The 13,259-nt window shown below is 39.4% G+C and overlaps 1 protein-coding gene across 27 annotated transcripts in view; it reads right to left on the bottom strand.

Annotated features, from left to right (window-relative positions):
- Nucleotides 1-13,259, bottom strand: part of LOC129576051 (histone acetyltransferase KAT6A-like) — a 37,085-nt gene that overhangs the window by 20,318 nt on the left and 3,508 nt on the right. For all 27 annotated transcript variants that reach the window (XM_055460491.1, XM_055460494.1, XM_055460496.1 and 24 more), the window contains exon 2: nt 3,264-4,183. In XM_055460491.1, coding sequence (XP_055316466.1) covers nt 3,264-3,917 — 654 coding nt within the window. In that variant the 5' untranslated portion in view covers nt 3,918-4,183. The remainder of the gene's footprint in view (nt 1-3,263; nt 4,184-13,259) is intronic.

Genomic DNA, 13,259 nt, shown 5'->3' with positions numbered 1-13,259 from the left:
TCTCTCTCTCTCTCTCTCTCTCTCTCTCTCTCTCTCTCTCTCTCTCTGTCTGTCTGTGTATGTGTATGCACGACTGCAGGTATTCTACCTATATTCCATTGCATTGCTCATTAAGTTGTGCATATTCGCCATTTGCGTATACCGTTTCTATCAATTTCTTGTCGTCACACGGAAAATGCCATGGATACACACCGAAATTCCATGTAGAAATGTTATTCGAGTGAACGTGCGCGCTTTGCTGTTCAACTTCGTGCAGCATGGATACAAGAGACCGGAGTTAATTTAGATCGATTATGATGTACGTGCACATTTTTTGCACGATGATGCGGAAAATTGAGCTCTTTATCTTCGACAGCATTGAGCTCTTGATTTCTTGCAGCTTTTTCAACGACTTTTCTTCGTTACATTTCACCCAAAAGCCAATCGCTTTATTATGTGTATGCATTTCTCTCTAGCTCGCTCGCTTCCAACGACATTCGATTTATTTCACTTGCAAATCAATCATGATGCAATTTTATGTAATTACACCGAATGTTACTCAATTCCACTGTTACGATGCATGAACGCACCGCGTTTTTTCCTTCTCTTTGCGCACGTACGACACAAAAACCAAAATTACGAGTGCAAAATTGTTGTCGCGTCAGATCACTTTTGCATTACGCATTTTACGCCGGTTTTGTGAAATGGATTTTCATGAACGGTGTGTGCTCAACGAAATTGCATAATGAATGCGCTGAAACGTTTTTACTTGAACATTTTTTGAAATCGTAAATCGAAACACAACCAGATTGAACAAACGAAACGAAAGATCACCATTAATATGTTGCACTCGCACATTTTCTAATAAATCAGTTGACATACCGATTTTGTCCCGTTGCACACAATAAATCGTAATGAACCGAAGTAGAGTTTTGCATTTTACATGCTTTTTTGCACTGTCGCCGACGACGACGAAGACATGTTCAACGACATGGAACAAAAAAAACAAACATTATACATGGATTGTCTTTCAATTTGATGCTCATTTCCACTTCTGGGTGTCACTTTTACCATTACACAGCTAATTGAATCAATTAATTACACACAAAACGGGTGTCATGACAAGGCACGTTATCTGATTTTGTGGAAAATTAACGCATGACATCGGATTAAGTGACATTTTTTGGAACAGCAGTGGCCGATTTTCATCGAACTTTTTTGATTTCATTTATTTTTGGTCATTTTTTGGGAATTTTTGACTTGATTCCAGATTTCTTTTGTCCAATTTCATGATTTTTTCCTCGATTCAGAGGTTTTCCATTTACAATCACTCGATTTCAGAGGCGTTTTCTCCCATTTTCAGGTGTCTTTTCGTTGATTCTAATGCCTTTTTGTTCAATTTAAATCCTTTAAATCCTCCCTTGCCGACTTTTTAGTACATTTTTAGTACATTCATAGTCAATTTGAGACTTTTTTTTTCAATTTTCATTGCTCTCCTTATAGAATTGAAGACATCTATGCCCTTCCTTGCTATAGTTTTTCGAAAGAATTTCATTTTTAACTTTAGAATAGTTCAAAACTTGAACATTGAAAATCGAATTTGTTAGAAAAAATCCCACTCGATTCAAATATGGATCAATTCAAATTTACTTCTTTATTTGTTCTTCCAAAAGCGTGTCAATTTTGCTCAATTTTTGCAAATGGTTTCATTCATAAAATTAAGTCATAATTGCATATTAAACGAAGTAGCTAATCGAATCATCGATTTGAGAAATGATTACAATCACTGTGTTAATGGTAACAAGGAATCGATTTGCTGAACGTAATGACACTCAATTGGTTTTAGTTGTTCGTTATGTTCACAAGCAAGCGTTCGGTGAACTCACAGCAATCGATTCAATTGCAGTTTATGTACGTTCCCATTGAGTGTGTGTGCACTGTGCATGAGTGTTTTCGCTTTCATTCATCCTTCTGAACATGTGTTTGTTCAACAACAGCGATCTGTCATAAATAAAGCATTAATAATTATGTCATGAAATACGTTCGACGTGGAGTATGTGTTACGAAAATAATCAGCACATGATGACTGCTCTCAGTCAGTCATTAAAAATCGAAGGTGTTAATTGACGAAGGATTGTAAAATAAACCTCAACATGACGTATTCAAAAATGTATTTCGACCGCAGAATATTTGGATTGATGATTTATTAAATGGCATCACTTGATTGTATCGAACCGAAACTGTCGGTTAATTATATAAAATATGCAAAGTGCATCGAATGTGTCGACTGATTATTTTTGAATTTTATTTTTAACAGGCCCTCGTCTGCACTAATTGTCTCAAGAGCTTGTTGAAAATTGAAATGTAATTCACACTCCTATTCAGCTGTCGGAAGACGCGTTGCATTTGTAAGTGGCGTTTTTACGTTTGCGTGGATCCGCTACGGAAAGAGAAGAAGAAAGACGGAGAACGGAGAGCTGAAATCAGCATAAAATGTGCAAAGAGAATTCAGATCGGTCGAGTGCTATCAAGCGGTACGGCCCTAGATAACGAACAATTCGTGCCAAAAAGCGAGGTAAAAATGTTGTTCGTGCATTTTGAATGAATTGCTCATCATGGGTTAGACGCGGTGCATGCGTGTGAACAACGTCAAAATAACCACATTTACTAATAGGGGATTTTGGTTTTGTCATAATTTATTCACACACCCGCTGCAATCAAATAAGAAGAACCATTGCACCCTGTCACCTTTTCTTTCGCATAATTTTTCTGTTCTCAAAATTGAAAGCCAACGTGAAGTGAGAACGAGAGTGAGAAAGTGTGAGAGAGGAAAAGAATGAAATAAGGCTAGAGTGAGAGAGAGAGAGAGAGTCAGATAGACACACACAGAAGTGGAGTGATAGAGACATGGAGAAGAAAAAAAGTGAAATTTTATGTTAATTTTGAAAAAATTATGATTAAAAAAAACATGTGAATTGGCCGGTTTTTCTCGACTGGTTTTCGTTCTAGTGAGTGGCTCCCCCATAGCCGAGTTAAAGTATACAGAATTCTTACTCTTTGTTAATAATTTTATGTTTTCAAACAGAACAAAGCTGTTTTCATACTTTTTCTTTGTCGTTTTTTTATTTCTCATTTTTTCCCCCTAAAATTTGATATCTGTTTGCACTTTTGTGTTTGTAATGAGATATTTAAATGAATATCCGAACCAAAGCAAGCATTTGATTCGAAACAAAACAAAAACGAATGATATTCAAAAAGTAAAAATATTATGTTGAGTTACTTACATTAAGCGATGTGCCGGTGAATGAGTCTGTTGAGTCGTTGGCCAGAATGGATTTGTCGTTGCTGATGCCGGCGATCGGGCCACCACCACCACCACTACTATCACCGGCCGTTGTGCCGGGTTTTTTGCGCGGTGACGTTGAGCGTCGCTTTCGCGGCGATGTCAACGACACTTTGCCCACTTTGTACAGTTTACCCTCTTGCACGAGAAACTCTTTGGCCACCGCCGTTCGCAATGCATTTTTAACAATCACCCGAAAATCGACCGTATCGTCTGTCAACACAATATTATTGGATTTTTGTACATAGATTTCAATTTTTTTCGCATTTGAACCATCACATTCGCCGAGTTCGCGTACCGCTTTTACCACTAACCGCGTAATATCCGTATCTTTTGCTATATTTACACTTTTTCTCGCCACCGGCGCCTTATACGAATGCAAACCCTTATTGTATAGTTTTATAACGGCACCATTTGCAACAGCCGCTTCCAATTTAGCAGCAACAATGTCTTCGTGAAATTTATGGTGGCTGCCGATCGCCTGACATATTCTCTGTGTGGATGGTCGTTGTTTTTGTGATCGAATCTTTCGTATCGCCTCCAATATCCATTCTTGCCAAACTTCAGCACTTACGTCTTGTGAATCGCCACGCATTGCGCGCCCGTCTTTTACAATTTTGGGAGGCGTTACGTGAATTGCGTACGCACACCCAGGACTGGATTTGTGTTTTATAGAAGAGAAATAAAAAAAAAAAATGCGATTCGAAATAATTAACGCAAATCAAAAAAAAGTTTGCAGTTTTCAACGACGATGTGTATTCGTCGTGTTTCGCGCCGTGATGAGTGTCTGTTCTGATTCCTTCAGTCGAGTTCGTTTCTTCTAATTTTTTTTGTTAATTCGATGCCTCTTTTCACCGACGCCTGTCTCCAACCGAATATATTCGAAGAAGGCAATCCAACAAGGCGATCCAACAAGGCAATCCAAGAAGACAATCCAAGGAGACGCCACCGAAAATGGAAGAAAAAAAAAACAATTCTATAAGAAAAACTCAATTAAAAATCAATTCATTTTGCTAATTAAACAGATGTGCGTGGATTCTCCCATTTCACAATGGATGAACGGAACATTTCAGCCAAGCAGTCCCATTTTCTACACTTCGATTCGTGTATTTGTATTTACGCTCTCGAAAGTTATTCCGTTCATTTGCAGTTTCGTGAAGTTCATTTTGATGGAATAGAGAGAGAAAAAGCGCCGAATGGGAATTAATTGCAATTGAAACTATTGCAATCTAAATAATACAAATTCATTGGATGAATGAACTGGTTTAGATGGTCGATTCAAAGAAAGAAAGATTTTCGATGGCGGATGTGTTGTGTGTGCATTGGCGCACGTTTTCATTTGACAACAATGTTTACGTGCATATATTTCGCTTGGTTTCTTTTGCATTTCCTGTGAAATTTGCTGTTACGTAGTCACAGCAGTGAACGAAAAAATTGTCGAATAGAATAGAATTAAATGGGAAACAAAAGCCGAAGAACGCAAGAAAACAATCACCGAATTGAATCGTGTTCGATGGAGTGGTTTGCAAATCAAGAGAAAACGAGCGAGAGCGCGAACGAGTGGAAACAATTCGAGCAATTATTTGAATAATTCATAAATTTTCGTCAAGGATTTGTGGCATGAAGCATGTCGCATGCTCGTCATCATTTCTCTACATTCGTCGTCGGTGTTTGCGAGCTCAACCACATTCGAGCATGGGCGCTCGCGTTCACACCGACAATTATTGCATTTCATAAACAAGTTATTGCCGAGAGATAGAGAGAGAAATGTTCATCGGAATAAAAATGAAAGAAAAAGGCCACCGTGTAAGCCACCCTTTGAAAATGCGGAGCCCGCATAACTTATTCAATGCATGCATCGATTTTTACTCGATCTAGTTATCATTGGCAGTTTTTCGCTCTCTCTCTCTCTCTCTCTCGCTGTTTGAATAAAACATTTCATTCTATTTTCTGCATATAATCTGTTTATACAATATAATCGCTTCCGCTTGAAATCCGCGGCGTTCATGTGCGACCACCGAGCGGAATAGAGACAGAGAGATGGGAAGAAATACGGAGAGAGGTAGACCAAACTGCTGCTGCTGTTGGACTGTGAAAATTCGATGCAATTTAATTGTAAACGACCACACACTCAAAACACTGAATGCCAATCAATACATTCTCGTCTCTTTTTTTGCTGTTGCTTTGAAAGCCTTTTTGTATTGCCGTTCTCTTCATGGAGGAACGTTAGCGCGGCCATAAATTGAGCGCTTCAGCTCCACAACAATTTCAATAGATGTGTCATTTGAATGTGAGCGATAATCCATTTCAACGTTTTCCATTATTCAAGGATCGTTGAGCATGTGTGAGTGTGTATATGGCGAAACAGCCCGATAGTGTGGAGCAGAGAACACAAAATTTCCAAGCGGATGACCTTTTGACCTATTTTTCGTGAATGCGCTCGCACAATAAAATTGCAATAATACAAATTTGATTGGCACTGCGAACGAGCGCGCACATCACAAAATCTGACCGATTTTTGTGTGTAAACCAAATAGATGGCTGATGACGACGACATCAAAGTGGCAACAGCAGCAACTACCCCATGGAAATGGCTATGGATTTTCCTTTTTCTATCAAAGCTCGGATGCTTACAATATCCGTCTTCTCTTCATTCATTCGCTATTTTTACACTTTTCTTCTTTCTTTTCACTCGTTTCTTTTTCTATTTTGATCCTTATTCAATTCACCGTATCCATTTTCGTCTATTTTCAATTCAACTTTTCCATTTTTGCATTCATTTTTTTTTCTCTCATTACATCACATTCTCGCCCTCTATTCCAAATGCACGTGTGCATTTTTGCGTTGGGCTCAACCATTTTGTTGCATTTATCGGACTGTGCTTATGCGTTGCGCGAGAAAAAAAAACAACAACACAATGAACGAATCAAACAATTAAATAAGCAAAATTGTAAATGAGTCGTTGTTGGAATTTGTCTTACCCATTTCGCAAATGGGCTCAATTGGCGAAGCGGCTCGGTGAATAGGGGACGTGCGATACACACGCAATCCAGAGAGAGAACGACGGTCGAAGCGCGGTGTGCGATCGTCTGCTCGCGCACAGCTCATGCCAAAACAAAAATCATGTGAACCAAGCTTGCTGTATTCATACAACGAATCGATGTGTTGTCGGGGTGATAATGAGGCGCAAAATGAAAACGAATCAAAATATGAATGCATTTAATCGTCTCGGCCAACGATTATAATATGCATTTTTGAATCGGAACCGTTCGACGTCGTCGCATGTGTGTGTGTGTGTGTGTGTCTGTGTGTGCAATGTGCATGTCTGCTCTTTCTATTGTGGTCGTTTGCTCATATCACGCATTTGGTCAAAAGAATCATCGCTTCGATTATTGTGAAAAGGCGTTAATTGACGCAATAAATTTCATGAATTTATTCGAATCGCTTCTTTTTGCATTCAGTTTGCAGCGATGCGGTTTTTGTTTCAATTTGTAATGAGATTAATCGAAAATGGTTAGAGTCGCACACGTTGACAAAGAAATTCGTATGTTTGTTGCCATTATTTATTCTGTGAAATTTAAATCGTCTCTTTTGATCCTCGGTTTCATTTTGGTGTCTCTTTCGTCCAAATTCAGAGGCTTTCTTGAAATTTCACAACAAATCACGATAAATTGATTTAAAAAATGGCAAAATCGGGAATTGATTTCAAAAAGAAAGAAGAAGAAGAAAGAGAACATTGGAGAACATTTTCATGTTCGACATTTATGGTTTGACAAATGACATGCCATCGAAAAATGCATCGATTTGTTTACAACTGCAGATTTATTTTCCTTTCAATTTTTCATTCAAAACTCGCTCGAATTCATTTGCATTTCGTTTGTGTTCAAATGTTGATATTCGACAAGAGATCGTCGTAAAAAGCCGACTGTAATTCTAAATGCGTGACGGATGAAGTATGCGAGAGGCAGAGAGAGAGAGAGAGAGAGAGAGAGTGAGGGAGGCAGAGGGAAAGAGTGAGAGGAAAATTACGGCGCAATAACAAGACAACGAGAATGCCGAAAAAAATAATAATATTTGAATGGGATTACGTTTTGAGTTCACTATAAAAATATTATGAATTGTGTTATTACTTGATAGTTCTGTTTTCTTGCTCGTTTTGTTTGCGTGAATTTCCATTCGTTCTGATGCGTTAGAATAAAACGGAAATTAGCACATAATTCATTGTGTGCGTGGTGTAGTGCGCGGCCGGTGTGCGAGAGAATGACGCGCGATCGCGCGCACTTAAGTGATTCTTCATTTCAATTTGACAATGGAGAAAAAAAAAGCATCGAAAACAAGTCACACACGAAACGGATCCGAAAACGAGCACAGCGAAGAGAACAAAAATGAATGTAATTTAATTACTATCATCGTCGTCCGGCTTGGAATGAAGTCAAGATCGGATTGGGCTTGTGCATGGATTTAAAACGAGACGGCTCACGTTGTGTACGGAGTATTTCCCCCTTTTATCGTATTCATAAAATGTAAATTGAGGGTCGAGAACAAAAACCGAAGACATTGAATGGTCGTCATCGTCGTCGTTTAGGCAATATTTTTCGTCTTGTCTTAGTTAGAAGATTCTTAGGAAGAATGAATGGCATCAGGGTATTTCAGAAGAAGCATCGGATATTGCGTAATCGACATTGTCGATTTGACAATCATCACAACGTCTAGCGCAAGTAACAACCGCAAAGTAGATGGAGAATATTAAAAAAGACTTAAAAACATCAAATGAAAAAAACGGGGTATTTCATTCGCTTACGAAACGGCAGATGGAACATTTGTCTTTTGTCATTGAGTCACCGATGAACAAATCCAATATCAAATATGAGTCAGGATTTGGCTGAGCCAACAAACACAGTGAAACGAATTAAATCATTTTCATAGTGTGGTTTTTGAAGTAGAATTGAAAATATTTGTGTCTTGAATTCATGAGCTCAATTATATGAAACGAATGCCTTTCGATGACGCAGACATATCTTAGAATGCAAACGGTCGTCATAAGAGAATGAGTAAAAGTGTAGACCTAATAGGAAGCCGTCTTGCTGACTTATTACGCATAATCTTATGAAAAAGGTGGTAAAGTTGACGAAAAAATAAATCCACTGTTGCTTTCGTCGCAGCTACTGATCTGCTTGGTAACAATGCCAACAGATTCACATTAGAGCACCATCCGGTTTAAAGACGAAAGATGTTTCTTTCTCTCACTCGCTTTTCCCCTCTTTCTCCTCTCTCTTTCTCTCTCTCTCTCTCTGCCTAACTCAGTCATTCTGTGTGCGTCAAAATATTATTGTGAAATAATTTGTTCGGAAATTTATTAGCGCCTCAATGAGCATTACATCTCGTATGATTACAGTACTTTGGACAAAAGCCGAAAAAGAAGCGAATATTTGATGTTCTTCTTTCTTTTCATGCGAAATCGTGCGATGGCAAAATGAGCGTGCGCTCAATACTATTCAATGGAACACAGAAAAATCAACAGAATTTTATGATGAAACCAAGTACAATGAATTGGATTCGTAACAAACAAACAACAACCAACCGGCCGCATGCCGATTGTGTGTGTGAGTGTGTGCTTGTATGACGGAGCACTTTTGTAGGGCATAAACATTCATCCGAACGAATAGTTAAAAATGTAATTGGGCAAAAGGTAGATAGACCATTTATGAACAAATTCGTTGGTAATTTATGAAAAAATGGACATGGTTGATTTGTACGATATGGATCCCTTTATCCAGTTATAAGACCGTAGGATATTTATTCAACATGTGGAATTGAGATATGGTCAATGATCATCCGATTTCGGATTGATCGATGTAGATCGGTGTAGAACTACCAGATCGATGATTTGAAACCAATCGAAGCCATTCTTTAGGAGAAAGAAGGGAATCTTGAAAACATTTTCGATCGCAGTCCGGTTGTTTCTTCAAGAAACGATGCAATCGATGCAGGGCGATTGCTGGTACGCCACCACAGCGGCAAATGTTCTAGCCGCTTGCAAATAAAGTGGTAGCTAAATTACGATTCGATTCGCACAAAGAGACGCCACAGTTGTTCAGCGCTAAGCTGCTGCTGCTATTGTGGTTCTTATAGACTGTCTCGTCTTGTTTACAACACTACACCAAACTTCCTAGTTGAAATGAGTTCTTCGTGGAAGAAGAAGAAGACGACGACGACGACGATAAAATAAAATAAAATACATGCGACTATTCGATTTCCTTCTTGCATTATTCTGCGTAAATTTTAATTGGAACGTGTGTATTTGTGTCAGTGTTTATTGTCATCAATATCCACATCTCATCGTTTTGTCTATTCTTCCTGCGCGCCCTTCTCTTTCTTCTCTTTCTCTGTCACTCTGTCTCTCTTTCTCTCGTTCCTTCTCTCATTCTTTCCCTTTCTTCTCTGTCTCTCTTCGTGTCTTCGATTCCGTGTGTTGGTTCGTCGAGAATGAGGCACATTGGTGTTGTGTGTGAAAAGCGTGAACGAGCAAATACATCTGCCGTTTCGTTGATGTCGGGATATGTGCGGTGTGTTCTGTCGCATATACACATGCCATTGCCACACATTGCATTTCCAACACGCACATACTCACTCACTTTGCCGTCATACACGATTGAAACGCGCGCGTTTTTATTGAATTTTTTCGCTTGTTTTCTACGCATTTTTTTTTTTCGTTCGTTCGTTTGAATGTGAATATTTTCGATAGCTGTCCTTCTAGTCGCCATTTATCGGTGCTGTTGCGGCTTCGGGCCATTTTACCATTCATCGTGTGTATGTTCATATGGTAAACCGTTGCCATCGTTGTTTGTGGTTGTTATTTATTGAGCCCTAGCTACGATTAGTGCGACTATAAATTAATAAGACATCTGATAGAATCGTGAACTAAAGCGGTGCGCATACATTTTTTACCTGTGCGCATTTTTGTGCTGTGTGTGAGTTCGAACTACACAACTGTCTCTCCCCGCGGTACTGCACACAGTTGCATTTACACAATGCCATAGAAACAACAGACTAAGAAGAGAGAGAGGGAGAGAGAAAAAAGGTAACGGGTCTACAAATTGTGCTTAAGCACACACACACAAACGCACACAATCACACCCAATCGATTAGACTGGAAACATCGTCACATTGACGAACTTGTTTCGTTTATTTTTAATACTAGAGCTATTGTTTTTTTTTTTTCGTGTACGCTGTTATTCTCTTCGAATTTCTTATGTTTTCATCGAAAACGCCATACGTTCGACGACGAGAATGATTTTCGGTGTATGTTCTTTTTGAGTCAACCAAAATAACCTTCGATATCGATTGTTGCAATTTTGTTGTTGTTGTAAGGGGCACATTTTATGACAACTATCGTCGACCTTCCGCCAACAACGATAACGCTGTCGTTGTCGCCAATGCCGCCACTGCTGCTGCTGCTGCTGCTGCTGCTGTTGCTGATCACAACATCGATATTGCGAGTGGATAAGCGAATGCGTTTTTTTCTTCTTCGTCAGTTTAAGACCAAAATGAAATACAACATAAAATGTCTTAAGCAACACAACTTGTTGCGCGTTTTTCAACACAAAAATGCGCATCTCTCGTGTTCTCCACACGGAAAATGTGTGAAACAATACACAGTAAATCGGATGCACATTGTTCTGCTCATTAAATATGAATAAATCATGCATGTGTCCGTAGCATACAAACAAATCTTGCTTCGCTTCGAAAGCAACTCAATTCGCGCTGCCCATTGCTATCGTATCATTTTGACGGGACCGATGATTTAGATGATAAATATTTTGAATATATATCAAACGCATAAATGAACGTTGTGTATGCGTGTGTATGCTGAGGAATTTGTGTTGCTATTCAATACCGTGAAGCGTGTTCGATGCTTTGTTTTTTTTTCTGTTGTTGTTTGGTCAAATGTTCGTTTGTAATTCGATGCAACAAACAACTCTTTTATCGGTGTTTGTGGACCGTCGTTTTTGTCGTCGACATTTCGTTTCTCTATCATCGAGTGAGTGAATGAGCTCATTACGAATGCACTTTAATCATGCTTAAGCCCATCACAGCGTACACAGCGTATTGATGCAACGAGAGTGCGAACAACAACAAAAAAAACAACGCAGAATAACAAAAACTGTTTGCAGTTGCATTCTGATTAGGTTGTGTTCGGGTGTATTGGCATGAGATTGTGTGCAAAATCTGCGTCTTTCTCTTGTACCTTTTGCTCTTATTGTCTTTGGCTGGCTTGCGAGCCTATTCCGAATATCGTTTGACGTCTTTATTGTGTTTCATTTTCAGTCATCTCTCTGCTGCTCCGACGACGCAAGATGGAGAGCGAGCTAGAGCAATCGCTTGAGACGAGCTGCATTTTACGGAATCATTTTGTTGTTTTGTTGTTGGTGGTGGTAGGCTTTGAACAAAATATATTTTAAGTATCACATCACGATTTTTTTTTTCTTCATTCTTCTTCTTTCAATACACATCAAATGTAATGTACCGGCGCATCGGAATTCCCTTCGATATTATACGAGAATATGAGCATAAAATTCGGTGTGGCTGGCGCGCGCCGTTGCCCGAACAAACACAAAAACAGCAGATGCATGAACAAATGCCTGATGAGATGCATTTAAGGCCTTGTATGTACATGTGCGTGCATGCGTACGTACGTATGTACGTGCGTGTGTGTGTGTGTGTGTGTGTGTGTGTGTTTGGGCATCGGTTCGGCAAGGTAATTTTTCATGGATTTTTATTATCAAGACACACAAAAACGACGCAACCAGCAATTAATATTCATGAATTACACACACCGTTTGATTGCTTCTGCTGCTGCTTTGCTCTCCGGAACACAGCAATGGGCGAGGAGACCGAGACAGTGAATGAAATACACTCGCCACGAACATTTGATGTGACACACGGCCCTACATGATAGCGCAATGCTTCATTTCTGACTCGTATTCATTATGGCTCAAAGACGATTTCTACACAAGATTTCACGATCGCTTTTTTTGATGCGGCGAGACGTAATCATTTCCAAGAGACGAAATTTCTCTACGACATTTCTATTGCATGGAGATGTGCTTTTTTCGATGATGGAGAAAGACAAAATGTGGAAAAGACATTCCCGAAGAGACAGTCTCGAAGAGATGAGAGAAGGAGAAAAATGGACGCACACACAATATATGGCAAGGGAAAATTAATCGTGAAAACAGAGAGAAGAGGTGAACCGAGAGATAGAGAGATAGAGTCGCAGAGACTAGGCACTGTACGACCAGCATATACAACCGAATATATTCATTTTTCGACGATGAAAATGCTTGCAACCATGCGTTTTAAGCGACACAATCATCAAAATGAAAATTTTAAGTGCACTCATGCACACGCACACATTTGCGCGCGTAATAGCGGCAGCAGCAGCAGCAGCAGCAGCAGTGCAAGATAGTGTCTCGAATGGCAGCACACACTGAGAATTGAGCGATGAAGAGTGAAACAGAGTAAGAAAGAGAGAGAGAGAGAGAGAGAGAGGGAGAGGGCGAGACAGTTAGTGCGAACCGCTTGTGTCTTGGTCTCTTTGCATTAGGTGGCATGCATCCATCGAGCGAGCAGGAAAAAAATAACACAACAAAATTGCAACAACATTTTCAACTTCGAATCAATTGCACACGAAAATTGAAACGATTTCAGGCAAAAACGCAACAACAACAACACACGGCGCTCGCTGGCTCTGTGTGTCTGTCGTAGCCCATATGGATATTGATATGGATATACATGACGATGGATGGTTTTCTACATGTGTATTCAATTTGTGTGCTATAGTCTCTCGTTTCCTTCGTCTCAACACACAATTTCATGGTCCTGAATTGTGTTTCTTGATATTTTTGCTGCTTCATTTACAATAGATTTGTTACGA

The sequence above is a fragment of the Sitodiplosis mosellana genome, unplaced genomic scaffold, assembly GCF_009176505.1.
Source record: "Sitodiplosis mosellana isolate CC-2019 unplaced genomic scaffold, AAFC_SMos_1.0 Smas_scaffold_6170, whole genome shotgun sequence".
NCBI classification, from domain to species: Eukaryota; Metazoa; Arthropoda; class Insecta; order Diptera; family Cecidomyiidae; genus Sitodiplosis; species Sitodiplosis mosellana.
Note: the sequence above shows the minus strand (reverse complement) of the source record. Positions and strands in the feature narration are given on the sequence as shown.